General features: G+C 43.5%; 2 protein-coding genes across 2 annotated transcripts; one reads left to right on the plus strand and one right to left on the minus strand.

The window, feature by feature from the left end:
• LOC110431947 lies at positions 7510–9122 on the minus strand. The gene is made up of 2 exons (XM_021451802.1): positions 8062–9122; positions 7510–7888 (listed from the first exon to the last, which is right to left on the minus strand). Exons 1-2 carry the CDS (start codon positions 9092–9094, stop codon positions 7854–7856), a joined length of 1068 nt encoding a protein of 355 aa, XP_021307477.1. The 5' UTR covers positions 9095–9122; the 3' UTR covers positions 7510–7853.
• On the plus strand, positions 16996–20271 carry LOC8065194 (probable ascorbate-specific transmembrane electron transporter 1). Its single transcript, XM_002464364.2, has 4 exons — positions 16996–17235; positions 18937–18985; positions 19079–19278; positions 19738–20271. Exons 1-4 carry the CDS (start codon positions 17101–17103, stop codon positions 20044–20046), a joined length of 693 nt encoding a protein of 230 aa, XP_002464409.1. The 5' UTR covers positions 16996–17100; the 3' UTR covers positions 20047–20271.

The following is a 21635-nucleotide window of genomic DNA, read 5'->3' on the forward strand; positions in this document are numbered from 1 at the left end:
TTAGTTCGGAATCATTAGTATGGTAGGTGTTGTTTGAGAAAAGTCTATACGTGACAGTATCGTCCGAGTCTAGACGTACGATGCCAGGAGCTGATAAAACGTACCTGTCTGAAAAAACTTTGTTGCATCGTGAGTTTCCTCTGAATGAATTGAAGGTTCCCTTTTTTTTTATTTAGACCTTGTTTACTTCCATCCTAAAAACTAAAATTTTTCAAGATTCTCCGTCACATCAAATTTTTAGACACATGCATAGAGTATTAAATATAAACGAAAATAAAAACTAACTGCACAATTTGGTTGGAATTTACGAGACGAAACTTTTGAGTCTAGTTAGTCCATAGTTGAACAATAATTAACATAAACAAACAAAAGTGCTACAATATCGTAAAATTTTTTGTTCAGTAACTAAACACGACCTTATTACTATGACTGCCGACAAGCTGTCATCCCGGCCCGGCCCTTTGATCGGGTTGATGGAGCGAGGTCGGAAGACTTCACTGTGGCATCGTCCACTTTTTCAGCGAATAGTTACTCCAGTCAAGGGAGGTACAGTACATGTACATGTACCCCGGTTTTACTTTATTGGTTATGGCGGTTTAATCGCGGCGCGGGCGCACAGACTGTCCGGTACGACGCACGGCGCGCGGGGGAGGTGAAGGTGAGGGAGCATGCACATATGCATGCCATGCACGGGATACGGCAGCGGCGACGACGGAGACGCGACGGCATGCAATGCAACCCGCTGGTCCAAGATCGAGACGGCGGGTCCGGCGGTCAATAACGCCACCGCCGTGGCGTCACGTACGCGCCCGCCGCGGCTCCCGTGCAGGAGCGAGCAAATGGGGACGGGGACGGGAGCCGCGCTGCCGTGGCAGCAGCAGCGCACGGTACTGTGGAGGTAGCGAGCAGTGGCAGAGTGGCACGGCATCGTCCGGGGGCTGGCTGGCTGGTCCTGTTGTTGGTCCGGACTCCGGACGGAGGAGAGTAGGGTCCATGGGGATGGCCCTACTCTCCTCTATATAGCTCCAGCCGTGCAACATCCGCGGATGGAATAGAACGGGGGATGATAAGGCGATGCTTTGGTGCATGAGCAGTGTTACTCTTTTTTTAGAAAGGTACGTACTACACAGCAGTAATGATAAGGCGATGTTTTGGTGCATGCATTGGTGCCTCTACCGACAGTGGTTTTCTGTCGGTTAATAGTGTTAGCATCTGTCCTCAGCTTTCCTCGTCCATGCAACCAACATGCTCGCCACGTAGCCACGTACCACCCATCGTGCTTGACTTGAGTGTGGTTATGGCTGGCGCTGGCCACTGGTATGCCTATTTCGGGCATTGTTGTGTCAGAGTGACAGGAAGGTCGTCTCATGCTTTTTTCGTTGTGCCACTTTCAAGAATACTGGCATATTTAGATTGGGGATGAAAATTTTTTGGGTGTCACATCGGATGTGTCGGAAGGATGTCGGGAGGGGTTTTTAGAAACTAATTAAAAAACAAATTACATAGCTCGTCAGGAAACTGCAAGACAAATTTATTAAGTATAATTAATCTGTCATTAGCATATGTGGGTTACTGTAGCACTTAAGGCTAATCATGGAGTAACTAGGCTTAAAAGATTCGTCTCGCGATTCTTAACTAAACTATGTAATTAGTTTATTTTTTTATCTACATTTAATGTTCCATGCATCTGTCCAAAGATTTGATGGGATGGATGAAAAATTTTTGGATGGTGAACTAAACAGGGCCTATAAGGTCTTGTTCAGTTCGAAATTTTTTTTGACTTTGGCTACCGTAACATTTTCGTTTGTTTATGACAATTATTATCCAATTATAGAGTAACTAGGCTCAAAAAATTTGTTTTACAAATTATAGATAAACTGTGCAATCGTCTATATTTAATATTTCATGCATGTATATAAAATTTTGATATGATAAAGAATTTTGAAAATTTTTTAGAACTAAACGAGGCCTAAGTAGGTAGTGTCCACTTGTTCGTTTAGTTGATAAACCACATCAAAAAATACTGGTGAAAGCGAATAGGCTGTTAAGGTCAAACTGTGTCAACTGCGTGGACACGGGATTGCGTAAGAGCAGCACGTTCATTTGCAGTGTAGGTGTAGCCTCTCCTTTTGTTGGCCCGTCTTTTGCCATGTGATCGACCAACGGCGACGAGCACTTGCCCTCCATCGGCTTTTGCGCGCTTTGGTCCGCTCAGGCATCGCCTTCGGTCTGTTAGCAAGGGAGTTGGGGGGGGGGGGGGGGGGGGGGGGGGGGGTGACTTGATCAAGAATCAAGGCATCTCGGAACATCGGAGACCGAACCACCCCTCGGCCCTGCTGATAACTGCCCACCACCATCTAATTCCACAAGGAGTCTTTGAGCTCTTTGCGCATGCGACGATGCCGCGTATACTATACTCCATCGAAGGGAGCATGGCAGTTGTTTTTTCATACCATACATGAAACTAGGTTCCTGCCAAAATATGAAACTGGTTTTATTATCCGATGATGAGTGCTATATCATCAAATAATGAGCTTCTTTCTCACGATATAAATGCTGATTAGTGCCCCCATCGCCTTTATTGTTCAATCCTTTGGTCCATAGCCTTGCTGTTGTTGGTGAAAGAATATGAAGTAACTATGGTTGCCTAACTTGGCTCACCATAGGGTCCGTGTTTATATAGAACCAATGTTACAGATATAGGTGATTTAGGCTAGGACTCCTGAATTAGAAATTACAAAGATTCTATGTTTAACTATCCTAATATAGGAGTCCTTGCCGCACCAACCAAAGGTTTATCTCGTGTACAATTATATCTCCTAACACCCCCTCTCAATCGAAACTTTCAGCCACTTGTAAGATTGAGATTGTGTACAAAATCTCTTAGCTTAGCTACAGGAAGCGCCTTAGTGAACCCATCTGCTAACTGATCTCTTGTAGATATAAACCAAACCTGCAATTGTTTTCTCAAAACTCGTTCTCTGACAAAGTGAAAATCAATCACTATATGTTTAGCTCTGGCATGAAAAACTGGATTAGCAGATAAATAAGTTGCACCCAAGTTATCACACCATAAAATTGCAGGTCGACGCAGCTTAATACCAAGCTCAGTTAGCAACTGTTCAAGCCAAATCAACTCTGCTGTTGCATTTGCCATGGCTTTATACTCTGCTTCAGTACTGGACCGAGAAACTGTAGGTTGTTTCCTTGCACTCCATGAAATTAAATTGGGACCAAAGAATATAGCAAATCCTCCTGTAGAGCGCCTATCATCCACGTCACCAGCCCAGTCCGCATCTGAGAAAGCACTGAGAGAAGGAACCGCTGCCTTCTGGATATGCAAACCCATTTTGATCGTATACCTTATATATCTTAGTATCCTTTTCACAGCAGTCCAATGTATAGTAGTTGGAGCATGTAGAAATTGACAAACCCGATTTACAGCATATGATAAATCCGGCCGGGTGATGGTTAGATATTGGAGTGCACTGTAAGGTCCAATTGGCTAGAGGGGGGGGTGAATAGCCTATTTAAAATTTCTACAAACTTCACTAAGCAAGTGAGTTAGTAAAACAAATGGCGAAGCAAATCTAGCACTAGCTCAACTAAGCTATGCAAGCCACCTACACAAGTCTAGCAAGAAAGCTAAACACTAGTTACAACAAGAAAGCACAACTAGAAGCTTGCTACACTCTTAAACAATAAAGCTAAGCTAAACAAGCTACACAACTAGCAAGGTATACACAAAGGTAAAGGAGAGGGGAGTGATTGTTATACCGACGTTGTAGAGTAGAAATATATCCAATCAATCACGTGCACAATCACAAGAGAAACCTCGGCAAGAGATGACACAAGATTTTTTACCGAGGTTCACTTGCTTCCCGGCAAGCTACTCCTCGTTGTGGCGATACACCCACTTGATGGATCACGAGCTAATTGGCAATCCAAAGCCAAACCCTCAGCGGGTGCCGCACATCCACTCACAAGATGGGGATCCTCCAAGCCACGAGCAATCCACTAGAGTAGCCAATTGCGATCTCCCGCGGGGAAGGCTCAAGAACCCCTCACAAGTCACTTGGTGAGGCTCGAAACAATCTCCAATCACGAGCTCAACACCACCGCTGCTCCAAGCCGTCTAGGGCATCGGGAAACACCCAAGAGTAACAAGAAATCCGCAGCAAACTCAAGAATCAAGTGCCACTAAATGCAACTCTCAAAGCAATGCACTTGAATCTCACTCAATCTCACTAGGATTAGCAATAAAGCAAGGAGATGAGTGGAGGGAGTGTTCTCTAGCTCAATGTATGTCTCAAGTAATCAAATGTGCAAGAGAGAACCCCCCAAAGCCGGCCACCAACTATTTATAAGCCCCTCAACGAAACTAGCCGTTGGCTGTTTTCATTGGGCTGAAAACGGGGGCACCGGACGCTACTAAGTGAGCACCGGACGCTTGACTCCCTGCGTCCGGTGCACTGGAGTTGGCCACGTGTCGAACTCGAATCTCGCGCGTCAGTTTCTAACGGCTACCTGCAACACACCGGACGCTCTGCAAGTCCACACCGGACAGTCCGGTGCTCACCGGACTCGTGCGCAGAGAGGGTGTCAAACTTGCGACCTCACCGGACGCTGGGCACCGGACGGTCCGGTGCTCACCGGACTCGTGCGCAGAGAGGGTTGCAAAAACCCCTCACACCGGACGCTAACCACCGGACGCTCTCAGAGTGCGTCCGGTGCTTAACCCTAGCAGGGAGCCAGCGTCCGGTGCCTCCGCACTCAGCGTCCGGTGAGTGTTTCTTAGAGAGAAAACACTCCCGCGACTACTCAAAATTTCCCACCGGCGCAATAGAAAAATATACACTAATTTTTCTCAAAAGCGCCGAATCCCGCCTCGCAAGCTCGGCGGGAGGGAGAGAGAAACCCACACCTCTCTCAACCCTAGGAACTCCACCTCCTTTGTAAAAGTGCTAACACCAACAAGTGTCCACCACCAAGGTGCAAGTGTGTTAGCTTTTCACAAACATTTTCACCAAAGGAGTTAAGTTAGCACTTTACTAGATCCTAATGCATATGCTCAAGAAGTGGACCTAGTAGCACTTGATTCGAGAGATGACCGTGATTTCTCCTCTTGATAGTCAGCTATCTATCCTAAACCCGGTCAATCACTTCTCTACTCATCTTAGACCGGCAAAAGTAAAACCCTATGTTTATACCTTTGCCTTGATAACTTTGCTCCTCATCTATCACCATGATCTTCACTCATGTTTCATCCCTTTGTGATCATGTGGCCACCTTTCCATGCCACCATGCTCCTTCATCACATGTGTTGCTATGCCTGACTCAAGTCACTTGAACAAAAGGCATTAGCAACTTGGTGTCATTAATTACCAAAACCAAACTTGGGCTTTCATGCACCCACAACACTTCTATAACGAGTACCATCTTCTGAACTTAGCGGTGTACCTTCATAGCTTGATAGCTTTTCTGAAGCCGAGAGGGGAGTAGTACATGGCTTGCAATCGGCCATACCAACACGTTTCAATAATCTTGTGCATATTTTCCTTGGGACAGAGTAATACCCCCTTGCTCTTCTTTGACTTCAATGCCCAGAAAGTAATGAAGCATCCCAAGATCTTTTAAGGCAAAATCTTCACGAAGGTCAGCAAGGAGAGCTGTTACCGCTTTAGGATCATTGCTTGTAACAATAATGTCATCAACATAAATGAGAATGTAGATCATTATACCACCTCTGTTATAAATAAACAAAGATGTATCTGATTTAGACGCCACAAAGCCAAGAGAAATTAATTTATTGCTTAACCTGGAGTAGGAGGCTCTAGGCGCCTGTTTAAGCCCATAAATAGCTTTATCCAGTTTGCACACATAATGAGGAGTCTCGTCACTTTCAAATCCAGGTGGTTGTTTCATATATACTTCCTCTTCCAGAACGCCATGAAGAAACGCATTCTGCACATCTAGTTGTTTTAGACACCATCCCCTTGAAACAGCAATTGAAAGTACCAGCCGCACAGTTGCAATCTTGACAACTGGACTAAAAGTGTCTTCATAGTCAATGCCATATCTCTGCTTAAACCCTTTTGCTACCAAACGAGCTTTATATCTGTCAATACTTCCATCGGCCTTTCGTTTAATTTTATACACTCACTTGCAATCTATTATATTCTGTCCTGATTTACTTGGCACTAGACGCCAAGTTTTATTTTTCTTGAGTGCATCAAATTCTGCTTCCATTGCTGTTTCCATTTAGAATTAGCTAAAGCTTCTTGAACTGAATTTGGTTCTCCAGTCGTACTAAAAAAACTGTAGCGAATCATACCGTCGTACATACGTTTGGGCTTCACAATCCCACTTTGCAGGCGAGTCTTTGGTCGTTGAGGCTCAGGTGCAGACGGCAGCGCCGAAGGGGCACCAGAGGGCTCGGTCTCATCTGAAACAGGCATTGATTGACTGAATCCGAGAGACATAGAGGATCTGGGCTGATCCTCCGGAACTGGAACAGCTGCCTGATCATCTGTCGGTAAGGTCATCGAGCGGGAGTTTTCATGAGTGCCAGGCACGGATTCTTCTGTTGCCTCTGTTGCCGGTGATCCCGAGGCCCCCCCTGCGCAGGTGAACCGGACATGGAAACCATGCACGGATCTGCATGAATTGGATGTGCTGTACCAGGAAGACCCGAAGGAGCTGGAAAAAAAACTGCGGAAGACCTTCTGAAGATGAAGCACTAGAATTTTCCTGTGGCACAGTAGAAGCATCAGGCACATTAGTAGCATTAGTACTGTTGAAGTCATAGCTATTGTCATCCCCTGGATTGCGAAGAGACGGAGGGAGCAAGATAATTTCTTTCTGAAGAAGAGCACCAGCATTTGAGTGAAGGGCAGCAAAGGGAAAAACAGCTTCATCAAAGACTACATCACGTGATATGTAGATGCGGCCAGTGGATAAGTCAAGGCACTTAAAACCTTCGTGCATGGAACTATAGCCGAGGAAAGCACATTGCGTAGAGCGAAAAGATAATTTGCGCGAATTGTATGGTCTAAGATTAGGCCAACAGGCACAACCAAACACGCGCAGGTTGGAATAGTCAGGCGTCTCACCAAGAAGTAGAATAATAGGGACCTCAAAATTAACGACCTTGCTCGAGAGAAGATTAATAAGGTATGTAGCAGTGAGGAAAGCTTGATCCCAAAATTTCAAGGGCATAGATGCATTTGCAAGGAGAGCAAGGCCAACCTCTACTATGTGACGATGCTTGCGCTCGGCAGCGCCGTTTTGTTGATGAGCATGAGGACAAGAGACGCGGTGGCTAATACCAATTTTCTTGAAGAAGGAGTTGAGTTTTTCATATTCTCCACCGCAATCAGATTGAATGCATAGAATTTTTCTAGAAAATTTTCGCTCTACTAGTTGCTGAAAGTCTTGGAAAACCTTAAAAACTTCATATTTGTGTCTAAGAAGATAAATCCAGGTAAATTTGGAGTAGTCATCGATGAAGCTAACATAGTAGTTATGACGTCCAACAGAGGTAGGAGCAGGTCTCCCACACATCAGAGTAAATTAACTCAAGAGGAGAACTAGAAATTTTATTAGACACTGGATAGGGAAGCTGACGGCTCTTGGCCCGCTGACATGAATCACAAACTGACTCCACACTTTTATCACTACCACACGGCAAACTATTTGAACTGATAATCTTCTGAACTTTGGGGATAGCAGGATGACCAAGACGACTATGCCAAAGAGATGTAGATGGCATATGGGCAGCAAGAGCTTCTGGATTCGGCCTCTGTCCTTGGGAAGACGTGCCAGATGAAAGAGGATAGAGGCCACCTTGACATCTACCGCGGTACAGAATCTTCTTCGTGTCCTTGTCCTTGATAACAAAAAAATCCGGATGAAATTCAAGATAGGCATTATTATCTTTGGCCAATTTATGAACGGAAGCGAGACTCTTGGTTGCATTTGGAACATGAAGAATATTATTGAGAAAAAGATTGCTGGTAGGGGTATGAACAATTGTATGACCAACATTACTAATTTGCATACCTATACCGTTAGCAGTATGGACTTGATCACTCCCATTATACCGATCTCGGACTGAGAGTTTTTCCAATTCGCCAGTCACATGATTTGTAGCCCCACTATCAGCATACCAATTTGTGTCAATACCATAAGCTGGAGAAGGCCTGCCACGGTATTGATCATCTTCTTCGTAGCGGAAGTAGCACTGCTTGGCTTCATGATTATCCTTCCTACAAATTTGACACGGCTGTTTCTGGTTGCTTTGCTGATTTTCGCCTTGTTTGCTGAAGTTCTGATTGCTCTGTCCTGGACGCCCTAGATTGGATCTGCCGCCACCCCGACGACCTCCAGAGCGCCCACGGTTCCCACATCCTCGGGATGCCACATTGGCCGAGGACTGGTGTTGTTCTGCTCCTTGATACATCTCCAGCCGAAGGTCATATTCCATCAGAAGGGAATAAAGTTCAGAGAGCGAGAGATCTCCTGAACGACCCATCATAGAGGACACAAACGGATGATAATCAAAATCTAATCCATTAAGCATATGAGCAACAACCTCATCATCATTAATGGTGACGCCGACTGAAGCAAGTTCGTCTTTGATGTTCTGAATTTTGTTGAAGTATTCCACCGTTGTGAGGTTTCCCTTCTTGACGGTGGCCAATTGCATGCGCAGATTAGTAACCTGCGCTCGTGATTGTGCTGCAAACATAACCCCTAGTGCCTTCCATGCTTGGGCAGAGGTCGTTGCAGTCGTAATTCCGGCTAGGACCTCCTTGGAGACCGAGTTAACCAGATAGCCAAGTAGCTGCTGATCTTTTTCAACCCATGAGTCATGCTCCGGATTGGGAATCTTCTTTTTCTTGCCGTCGACGTCACCTTCCAGTTCCTGCGGCGGTTCAGGTGTGGTACCTTCCAAGATGCCTAGCGCCTTGGCACCACGAACAGCCGGGAGGAACTGGGTCTTCCATAGAACAAAGTTGTTCCGGGTCAGTTTGTCCGACACCGGGTGTCCGAAGGCTGATCTTGCGTCGTGATGCGAGGAGGACGACGCCATCTTGACTGCAACAGGAAGACCGTCACGATCGGCGGTCGTAGGTCTTCACATCGCGAGGAGGGGCGTCACGATCGCAGAGCGTCGCGGCCCTCTTGTTGCGATAGGATGTCGACGAGATTTATTTGTGGATCTGTTTTAGGAAGAGGAGGCTCTGATTACCATGAAAGAATATGGAGTAACTATGGTTGCCTAACTTGGCTCACCATAGGGTCCGTGTTTATATAGAACCAATGTTACAGATATAGGTGATTTAGGCTAGGACTCCTGAATTAGAAATTACAAAGATTCTATGTTTAACTATCCTAATATAGGAGTCCTTGCCGCACCAACCAAAGGTTTATCTCGTGTACAATTATATCTCCTAACAGTTGGGACGTTGAGGACACCTCAAATAAAGATCAACTGCTCCCATTATTATTATATTCACTTTCCAATTATATTCACTTTCCCAAGGATGAAAGATTGGATGTAGTACTGTTCTACTTTGTGGTTACAGTTTAGAGCAAACACAACGCACCGTTTTGAGTCGTGCATCTTGCAAAAAAAACCATCGGAGGCTAGGGTGTGGCTGTGTTCCAAGGCCAAATCAGCGACGCCCCTCCTATTGTGGTGTGAGTTGTCAATGACGTGGCCCGATCCGGTGCTTCACGCGCCAAGTCATTGTTGGTCAGGCACAAAAGGGGAAGAGGCACGACAAGTTTGGAAGTTCCCCTCGTTGAAGTACTACAACTGCCACTCCCAGAGCGAGTCCAATGGACGACACGTCAGTGGCCACACAATTGCAGGCTTCATCGTCGTCGTTCCGACGAATAACAACAACCAGTTGGACTAGTCCATGCCATGCTCGTTGTGGACATAGCAGAGCCCAAGGTTGTCTTGTGGCTAGAAGATGTTAACACTCATGACACATATATAGTTGTCCTTCGTATCCATGGTATCCGCTGTAAGAACTAATCTTTTTCGGCTATGTACAATGATGCTATAGATATAGTGGTGGCACTGCCAACCCACCCCGTTGGAGTAGGGGGTTGAAGGAAGAAGAAGAGAGATGGTGCACCCCTAAATGTTAACTCTCCATCCATCCCCATGCCGGAATGCATGGTAGGTGCCAGAGAAAATATCTATGAAGTTTTCTACAAAATTTATTTCTAGAGATGCATGCTTGATGTATGGAGTCCAATTAATAAACATGGCTATATATATATATTAAATAATTTGCAAACAGTTAAACATACAATCTAATTGTATGATTTTGGCAATGTGTTAAATTCTAATAAGGCCTTGTTTGGATGTTGTCGGATCCACTTCAATCCATGTATATTGATGTGAATCCGACTACGTCCAAACAAAGCCTAAAATATTATGTGTGTGTTGTGCAAGCCCTTATGCAGCTTTGTTGGTTCCATCTATTTTTACTTAAGAAAACCACAATAATTGGACAGCTCCATAATGCGTAGAGTACTTAACAACAAAAGAATACGACTTTTTTGGGTGCACATGACTCATATTTTCACGTAGAACAAACGAAAGGCAAAAAAGAAGTAAAGTCAAAAGCGGTGGGCGTGGATTTTTTGGAATCTTTCGTCGTTGGGGCTCGGCTGGCGTGTAGCAGCTGCAGTCATGCAGGCAGTGGAAGTAGTTCCTGCCAGTGCCGGCCCAACGGTCACTTTTCCAACCGCCACCTGTGGGTCCTACACACTTTTTCTACTGGCTGCTGAGCTTGGAGTGCTCTCTCTCTCTCTCTCACCCTCGATCTTAATTTCTTATTATTTTCTGCATTTCACATTCTCGTGATTGTTATTTGGAAAAGGATGGTTCACCGACAATAATCCTCCCTTTGACAAAATCTGACGATCTGCCGTTGGCGGGGTAGTTGCAGAGAATGGATTAGGAAATGTTTCGTGCGAGGACAGACAAAAGACAGAAGGGGGCTGTCAATGTTTTGTTTAGGTGCTTCATATGTTATTAAGTGGTTATGTCAGGCCATTCTGCAAGGCATTTTGTTTAGTAGTACAACGCAAGATATTTGTAATATTTTGATGATTCTTATTAGAGTTACTTGACACCTCGAGAAGCAAGTTTTTCATTCTTTTTTACGGAAGAAGTAGTAAAGTAGGATTGTTTCACAATGATGCAAATTCAATATTTGACCAAAGTCAAGTTTAGTAAAAAATATTAAAATCATGTTGAGTAGTTTCTCCTAATAGAGCTCACACTCTAGCTCCTCATGTGGAGCAATTTCTCTATTAGAGTTGAAGCTATTTTTTAAAAAACATATTTGATAGTTTTATAATAACTTATATTAAGTTTGTGACGAACAAGCAGAAGCTTATCAGCCGAATCTGCCAACACTATTTTTTCTTTCACAACAAATCAGCCAACAATACTTTTTGTCATGGTTTATCAGCCAAACGAACAAGGGAGTTTGCAAATAACTCTTTTTTAATTAAATGGTCATTTGGTATGGGGCTCCTTACTAGGAGCTATGAGAAGCCATAGTCGAAGTCTCCCCAAATGAAACATAAGTATTATTCTATAGTTACTCTATTTGGAAGGAATACTATCTCACTAGCTAACAAGGGTGGATCTATAGGTGCAAATACAATTGTTTGTCTGCTTAGCCATACAACAGCCCGACACTCTCCATTTTGTTACTATTTTATCAATGTTTAGTGATCTAACTATATCATGTCGATGTTGATGAACTATATCGTTTTTGTTCGTACCCTATGATTAAAATTCTAGATCCCCATAATATCTCTAGCTGTATGAATAGCTCATCAACTATACGTAAAGGAGTTCTAATTTGCAGTTGTTTAGAAATTCTATTGCACAAGCACATCTGGACGAGTTATTTTAAAGAGCCTGAGAATTCTGTAAGGACGTAGGACAACCGTCACAGAAAAAGCTAGGAATTATGAAAGGAATTAGTTCAAGCGGGAGTGATGCAACCCCTTTTGGCGCACAGCCAACTGTTCCACTAAATAGAATGTTTTATCTATTCAGTTTTTGGTAAACCGCAAGTCCGTACGAAAATAGGTAACTGAGCTTTGGATCGGCAAAAAGGTACAAACCGGAATTATAATCCCCAGTGACATCCATGTGTTATTTACTTTGTCGGTAAAATGTTCTAGAATTTCTAAGGCCTTGTCTAGTTCCACTCTCGTAAATTACTGTATAATTAATTATTTTTTTATTTATATTTAATGTTTAATACATGTGTCGTAAGATTTGATATGACAGAAAATCTAAAAAATTTTGTAAATTTTCTTAGAACTAAACAAGGCCTAAGTTAATATATGTATTTAAGGATAGGTACTCCTACTAACTTTCTCTAATAAAATCATTGTTTGATACTGTAAACCTGTAAGTATGCACTAACCTTGCACAAGAGGCTGTACACGAACTTTCTCTAATATATAGTGCTGTATAGCACCATAGCCGTAGGACTGAACCGAGGCCGAGGGGCACGCACGTTTGAGAGCAGGTGCGTTCACGTAGCAATCGTCGGCAGGCAAGGCATTGAAGCAGTGCCTGAGCTGGCAGCTAATTTATGGCTCTCCACCTCTGTACGGCTGCATCGCCAGTTCCCCTAGCCTCGTTTACTTTTTAAAAAATTTGTAAAATAAAAATAGTAATATTTTTATTTGTATTTAATAAATATTATCAATTATAAATTAGCTATGTTTAAAAATTTTATCTTACAAATTATAAATAAATTAAATAATTAATTATTTTTTTTATCTATATTTAGTATTTTTTTATATAATATAAGATTTGATAAGACTGAAAAATTCTGCAAAATATTTTGGCAGGCCCAAACGTTCACCTGCGGCCGCAGCACTGCAGACTGCACAGCGTCCGCAGGCACAGGTTGCCTCGGCTCCGCACCTTCCGGCTCCCGCTCTCCCGCTCCCATTCCAAACGGACGTTTAGGCCTTGTTTAGTTCACCCCGAAAACCAAAAAGTTTTCAAGATTCTCCGTCACATCGAATCTTGTGACACATGTATGAAACATTAAATATAAACGAAAATAAAAACTAATTTCACAGTTTAACTGTAAATCACGAGACGAATCTTTTGATCCTAGTAAGTCTATAATTGGATAATATTTGTCATAAACAAACGAAAGTGCTACAGTACCGAAAATTTTTCACTTTTCGGAACTAAACAAGGCCATTATTTTTAGTTCACCTTATCACATCCAAATATTTGAACACCTACATAAAATATTAATTAAAAATTAAAAATAACTAATTATATAATTTAAATCTGTGAAGCCTAATTAGTATATAATTAGATACTAATTACTATAATTATAAATATATTCTATAATACTTTAAAACCTTTTCTTTTCGCGAATGAAACAAAAAAGGGAAACCTGTACTCTACTGTCTACTCCCGCTGTCCCGCACCACATTATAATCCAGCCTGATCCGCCAAAAGCAAGGCATCAGGCTAGTTAATTTAGAGTACGTCTCCAGTCCATCGTCTTTCCTTCTCCGTGCATGGTAGCCCAACTAGTTGTCGGTACTAGCTCGGGGCACGTCAACAGCTAATCATCCGAGCAGATATGGCCTGATTGGACTGGAAACATGCCACGGCCTCGGACCCTCAGTCGCAAATAATGTCAAAAAGACGATCGGAAACCTAAAATTTTATAAGATTCTTAATCACATCGAATTTTGCGGTACATGAAACATTAAATATATATAAAAAAGATAACTAATTGTACAGTTTATCTGTAAATCATGAGACGAATTTTTTAAATCTAATTACTCTAGAATTAAATAATGTTTATCAAATAAAAATAAAAAAATCTGCAGTATCAAAATCCAAAAAAAAAAAATTCGATCCAAACAATGCCTTACCATATATCGCTCGTCACGTTGCCATCGCGCTGCCAACCAAGGCCGGCAACCGCAGGCGGCAGCCTCGTCCTCCCAAAGTCCCCATCAAATCATGCGCTCGCGCTGGCGCGCTGCTACGATCGGAGTCGGACGTGCGCCGCCGCCATGATGTCTCGTGAGGGTCCTCTCTTGTCTCCGGCCGGCCAAGCGGCGTCGGCGCGTGATAGCACGTACTGTATACCCCACCTGCTCTGCTCATCGTCAGCTTCAGGGGCGTGCCGCGGGCAGCGCAGCGCTCCCCGATCGCATCGCAGCTTCAGGCAGGGGTCTGCCCCAGCGATCATTCTCATTCACGCCGTAGTACGTTAGTGCGATCTCTCGCAGCTGGATGGATCGTGCGGCGTGCCACGCACAGGCAGCAGTCAAACCTGCCTTCCTTTTCCGGACCTGAGCTCGGAACCCGGAGCCGGAGTCGTGGTGGCACGCTGTAAAATCCGTGCGCGCTGGACTGGACGGTCAAGATGTGACGTAGGGCATCGTGTGTTTCTCTCCGCAAAGAAATGCGGACATTTCACCACATCCACAATGAAAAAAAAGTCAATGCAAGCAGAGAGGAAAGTTACAGTTGCAGTAAAAAGCACTGAGCAAAGAAGCGTGCCAGCCAAGAGCCAAGGGCGGGTCTCTTTCCCGTTTCCGTTACGATTTTTGTCGCTGGCCACATATTTATGATCTCTTCTTTCACCAAAGGATTGGCCAAAGGGAGGGAAAAAAAAAAAAAAAGAGGAGCAAGCAAACGCGCGCAGGCCCCCACGGTTCTTTTCTTTCGCGGCGAAAGTTGACAGTGAACCGCATCATATCGATGGCTCCTTTTCCCGCCTCACTCTGAAGATCGATCAGAAGGTGACATGTTATTGTTGCTGCTTTCTTTGGCGATCAGCTGCTGATCATCCCAAATGGAGGTCGACGCAGCCTTTGTTATGCTGGTAATCTTGCGTCTCAATTTCTCGCCTCTTTTTCCCTCTTGCTGGAAAGCGTCATGCATATGCTTTCTGCCAACGTCGTCCTCGCCGTCGGTCGTAGCACTAACTAGCATCAGTGACTTAACCAGTAGGACGTTGGTATCACGGTTGGCTAAACCTCAGATGGCTGGGAAGCATGAGCTACCGGCCGGGCCTGCTGCTCACCGACCTGCTTCAATGCCTGTAGTGGATGCATGGGAATGTAGCTTGAGAGATCAAGACGCATAAAAAATTAGCACACCCTTTTCCTTTTTTCTGTTTTTATTTTATTATGTTAACGCTGTGCTTTGTGCAGAGCTGCAGTTGATCTGCCTAGCACTAGCTTGCCGCCAAGGTACGAAACCGCTCACGCGAGCTGTCACGCGTAGCAAGCTTGCGGCTGGAGTTTTGCATGGTTCCATTCCAAGCGGAGAGTGAGCAGAAAAGGCGAGGTCGAGAGATCTGAGACTGAGAGGAGAGGGTAGATCTGTGCTTCCTCAGTCAGCATCATGTGCCACTTGTTCGTTGTTGTGGTGGTTTTCAGGCTTTTTTGGCTCAACCGGCCCCTGTCTGTCGGAGAAGAGAACATTGCATTGCAGATTTGCAGACCGGTTAAAAACTGCAGAACGGAAGTTCCACTCTGTCTGAAAACCTACGGTGAGAGACACAGACACAGAGTGGTGGCAATGCATGCTGCATGATGGGGGTAACCTGCCGTTGCTGAAACCTTCTGATTAAATGCTTCCCAGTTGTAAAGGAGAATGGTGGTTGGAATTAGTGTACTGTGTACATTATGAAGAGAATTTTTCTGTACTGCTTTACCAGTTATCTTCTGCCAGGCTGAAAAGGTTAAAATTGGTGCACAGCGAGGGTAGCCAGCTGATTGCAGCACAAGAAGAGAGTAGCTAGCTGATTGAAATTCAGTCCTAACAACAACAGTAAAACCAATCCTTGCTACTAAGTTCGTATGCATCGCTTTAACTGCAAGGAAACTGGGAAAAGTATGTCTTTTGTGTGACATGCGAATGAACAGTGGTAGTAGTCAAGAAGCTGTGTGCTGGAACAGTACCTCAGAGAAAAAAAGCGTGTAGTGGTAGATGGTACTCTTTATTAAAGAGAGGAATTTTTAGAGTTGTGTTGTGCAGTGATGAGCTGGTGGCGCAGCAGGAGACTGGGCTTAGAAGGTATGGTAGGCGCAGGAAAGAGTATATGGATTCTTGTGAGCCGTTGCGGTTGCAATGTTCCCAAGAAGGGTAAGATGTTCATTGCAAGATGGCGAGTACACTTAACACTGTGCGTTTTCTTTGAAAAATGAAGTTTCTAGCTCACTGATGGATGAAGCTAACCATGTGTTTCCGTGAAGGACAATGTGGCATCGACGCTATCAGGGAGCGCAGGCACGGCAGCTCATCTGCAAGTCTCGCGAGAAACGCTCAGCCCAGACGCCGACTGATCGGGACTAGAGGCCGCTGAATTCAACAAAAGAAGGTCGGTTAGGTGCGGCGTCGCGGGCAGTCACTCACGGTGCTCTCCTCGAGTACGAATCCGTGCCGTCTGAATCACTTTCGTCAGATGCTCATGAACAGAGGCAAATAACGCACACAACTACACAACAAGAGAAGGTCTCCTCTCCCGGGCGTGCACGGAAGAACGGTGCAGGGGTGGAGATCAGGGGGATTTTGGCCGTTTGCACGTCCATAGGCCATAGCAGCGCATCATTAGACGCGACTTTTTGTTGGTGTTTTATGCGTGGTGTATCGTCGTGGATAGTGTTTGTGGCAGGGTCGGGGAGAGGAGGAATATGATGTTTCTCTGCTGTAGACAGTGACGGCAATTGACAGGCACACCACAATCGTCGTACTACGAAGCAAACACATAAATAAAAGGAAAAAAAAGGGACAAATAGCGTTTCAGAAGAAAGCGTGCCTATTAGAACCATTTAGGCCCATTTGAATCTAAGGCCCAATACAAATGTGGTTGTTTTGATGCCGAGGCCCATATGCGCGTTTGCTGGGTCAACTTGGTCGTCCTCTCCGCGGCCCACAGAGACGAACACGGTGGTGTTGACTGTCTCGAGTCTGTGTTGACATTTCTAAGGCGGCCGGGCCGAGGAGGCTTCCGACCTCCGAAATCCCACTCCCAACGCCGGAGGGAGGAGATGGCCGTGCCGGCGCCCGCGAAGGTGGCGCGCTTGCTCGCGGCCTCCGCGGCGGTGCTCGTGCTGCTGTGGTGTGTCCATTTCCGCGGTGGGCTCTCGCTCGGCTCCCCCGCCAACAAGGGCCTCATCTTCAACGTAAGACTCTTTTCTCTCTCTCTCTGCCGTTTCTTCCCGTGGACATAGGCAGGTAGAGCATTCGATCCCTTTGCGGGTAGAGGTCCCCGGGTCCTTGGTATGGCTGGAATCTGATTTCCGTGAACCCATTCCCGCGAGGCGAACGGGGGATCTGGTGTGGTCATACTCTTTTGGTTCAACCACCACCGCGGGGATCGACCGGTTTTAAATGCCACATGGCGGTTCATGGCTGCGTCGTTGCTTTTTTTCTGTGACTTGCTGTGCTGTAATCACTGCTTGCTTGGTTCAACTGGCCTTGGCCTATTGCAATCTAGCATTGTGTAGTGTGCTCGAGTAGGTTTAGGGTGTTTGGAATCTACGGAGTAGATGTTATGTTTCACCATTTTACCTAGCATTACTGCTATCTGGTTGTTTGCTAGCCTAACCTGATGGAGGACATGTTTAAGTGTGACATCGAAGTGAAATGCTGCCTCTTGTTCGCTTGTTGTCCTAACATATATAATTTGGTCAATTTAAATTTGCTTATATGTTTAAAGAGTAATGATTTGTATATTTTTTAATCTGACCAAATTGATTAATTTGAGATCGTTTGTCAGACTACAATAGGAATTTGTTAAGACTAGCAATCTGTAGATATATCCCTGTAGCTTTGCAGTGTTTATCAGTCATCACCAACATGAATGTGATAGGCTGACATCTAATTTATTGTTCTTATTCAGGCATAAGTTCTTGAATCGAGAAGTAGTATATCAGGGTACATTGCGATGAGAATTGGAGCTTAAACCCTTCAAAGTTACAAATCTATGCTAAAAAAAATCTCATGGACTTTATGATGCCTGACAGTGTATAAATGTATTGATTAGGATTTTCATCCAGCATTGTTAAGTTCCTTAGGTCTCTTTTTAACCAAGTTTGTTGCCTACTTTTATTGAAAGCATGTGATTTGTTTTACAACCAATCTGTTGGGGGCACCAGCTTGCAGTGAAGTAACAGAGCACATAAACAAAATATAACTGGAGCTAGAAAATGTACAAAGGGGGAGGCAGCTAGTGATCATATTCTAAAATCTAAATAGAAGGGACCATATATTAATTGTCAATAATTTGGCTCGGAATGTACATTAAGGTCGGCATGAATCCCGAGGCCCCAAGTGTTTTCCAGGACATCGTGGAGCAAGGGAAGCTCTAGTTGAGGGCCGGTGCCGTAGCACCAGGGCAATTAGGGCAGCAGTAAATTATTAGGCTGGGCTATTTTACCTTCACAAAAACCTGACGCCTGGGTCCGGCATTGTAATTGGTCTGTTTTCTACCTTTACTACAATTACGTGCGGGGCCATGCCCCCCCCCCCCTCTCTCTCCCACGTCTCTTCAGTGCTGATGCACAAGTGAATTATTTTGTACAGAATCTCGGTCACGGAATTTAAAATTTTATTTCTGTCACCATCTTATTGACACCCCATATTATTCAAATCAGATACTTCCAACGGAAGAAAAACCTAGGTCATTTTCTTCTCATCAGTAAGAAGCCAAGAAACCAGAAATCATTCATTGACATGGGGAATCCCTAGTTTTAATTTCAACAAAAAGGATCCTTAGACACGTTTATGGTGTCATGGCTTTGCCCCCCCCCCCCCCCCCCATGAAGGATAAGGTTCTATTTATATTGTTCTAATTCCTAATGTAATAAGCCAGGTCTGTGCAGGTGCATCCTGTGCTTATGCTAATAGGATTCATCATCCTAGGGAGCGAAGGTATAGTACAAGTCCTTTTTATTTACTCGATGATCTTTCCATCATGTGGCAGTATTGTACATTTGTGGACCAAGCTGTTGCATTTGTCTGCAGCCGTAATGGGCTACAAAATATGGCCATGGAGTCATGATGCAAACAAGATGGTTCACATGCTTCTTCATGCTGTTGCACTCTTCCTGGGTTCTGTTGGGATATATGCTGCCTTCAAGTTCCACAATGAAAGTGGAATTGATAATCTCTACAGCTTGCATTCGTGGGTTGGACTTGGAACTATCTGCCTGTACAGTATACAGGTGATGTGCACAAACCCTTTTTATTTTGTAACATTGTGAGCTATGAGGATAAAAAGAACTTTTGACATGTGTAGCAATGCAAATATGATTGACATACTGCTTTATTCATGAAAATAGTGCTTTTCCACTATGTGCAACCCTTGCACTGCTGTAGTGCTATCTGAGTATTTGTCACAATAAATTGTTTAAACTTTGCAATGGAAACATTAAATGGGAATGAAATATATATACGGCCAGCCAAACTTTTAGCATGACAATGTAGGCTGCAAACCAAACATCTATAAATTGAACTTCTCTTTTCCTTTCAGCTGAGCTAAGCATGCAGTGTCCTGACCTTGTTCACAATGGGTGATGTAGTAATTGATTTTGCTACTACTATTATTTTCAAGACATTTATTTTATATACAAGGACCAGTTCAGAATAAACTTGGGCCTTAATGCATTGATTTCATATTTCAGTGGCTACTTGGTGTTGCAACCTTCTTCTTCCCTGGTGCTTCACCAACAGTCCGGCGCAGAATGCTCCCATGGCACATTCGTGCTGGGCTTGTTGTCTACATACTGGCGCTGCTTGCTGCAGAGCTGGGGTTCCTGGAGAAGCTCACCTTCCTTCAGGCTGCCGGCCTTGGCAGGTACAGCTCGGAAGCTCTGCTGGTGAACTTCACAGCTCTTCTGATCCTACTGCTTGGCGCTTCTGTTGTTCTGTATGTCACTGCTCCAATGCACAACGAGCATACGCAGGGGTATTCAGCAGTGCACAAGCCCTAAACCACTGATACAGCCTCATCTGTTCCGGATTTCCAGTTGGTGTATCCTTGTACGAGTAAGAACCAAATCCAATCAAATTTTGTCTGCCCGAATTATTGAGACTTGATAACTAGTTCAGTTTAGTGGCGTGTAAATGTGCAATACTGTAAAATGCATTTCCCTCTTGACAATAGGAGGAATACAAAGATCTACAGTGAGCTATTTGGGACTCTGCCTGTTAAATTCTATCGATGTGCCAATGAAGCATGGCGAAGAGAAGTACACGGTGACCTCTGACCTGATTTGCTGAAGTTCGTCCTAAATCAGATACGAATCCCGTACGGTAATTACAAACTGAAATCTTCAACTAGCACATCCCAAACCAAATGATCCATGAGATTTTGCTACATGTAATGGGATAAGGCTCATGCCGAGATGTAGCTGAAGATGATCGCATCCTCGACGCTTCGATCCGGCCTTCAATCGTGCAAAGGGACCCTAAATTTTCTTTTAAACTACCCATGTTTTCCATTCTAAAAAATATGATAACTAATCCCTTTGTATTATTAAATTACCCACAAGCCACATCTGCTATTATAAAAAGTAAACTAAAATAAGCTCAAAATTTCTAACTACAAATATAAGCTATCTTGGAAAATAATTCAATACCTGTAAAATGCGTTATATGTATATTTCTAAATTGCACACTACTTCTAACACAGTTAAATTAAAGTAATAATATGTGCTACCATGTAGACAAGATATTTTAAATTAGGATAAGTATTTGTTCTAACACTTTTATCAAATGTGAAAAGAAGACTTTGTTTGATAAACCACATACCAACGATACTAGCAATTTATTTTAAATTATATACTCCATGACAATAAATGTTGCAAGTTGTTACTTTAACTAGGTTTATATATTTTGATGCATTATGATATAATGTAATTTAATTTTAAGCATTCGATATTTTGTAAAGCAGTACTAATACACATGCGATTCTTTGGTCTAGCAAATTCAACGTCTTGAGTGTCGTGGTGTAGCTTAAAATGACTATTTATGACATTGTAGTAATTAGTAATGGATCCTACACTTAAAATCTATTTTTAAATAAAATACAAAAGAAAAATATAAATAAAGATGTAATAAGCACTGAAGTTCCAACTTAACATATGGGTAAAAATATACAAGAACTAATAAGATTAATACCTAAAAGTCAAAACGTAGATTCATCGTGTCACACAAAATTAATGCAACAAAGCTGATATAGCTTATACTTAGGTTTCAACTAAATGCACATAAAAAACCCATAGAGGAGTAATACAGAGGATGACAAAGGGAGATCCTGAACGGAGCTTTCACCCTAACAAGATTCATTAGAAAAAAAAAAACAGACACAACGATTCTTCTAATAATCAGGAATATATAGTCATCAATTAGTTTTACTTTTAAACACCATAGATAATTTCCCTTGAACCAATTCCATTTTCTATAAAAAAATACATATTTATTTTATTATGAAAAGACATAAATAGCCTCCTAATCTACAACTGAACCACCAACCTTTATCATTATGTAAGATAATTTAAAGTAATCTTTAAATTTGCTT

Source organism: Sorghum bicolor, chromosome 1 (genome assembly GCF_000003195.3).
Source record: "Sorghum bicolor cultivar BTx623 chromosome 1, Sorghum_bicolor_NCBIv3, whole genome shotgun sequence".
In the NCBI taxonomy this organism is placed as follows: Eukaryota; Viridiplantae; Streptophyta; class Magnoliopsida; order Poales; family Poaceae; genus Sorghum; species Sorghum bicolor.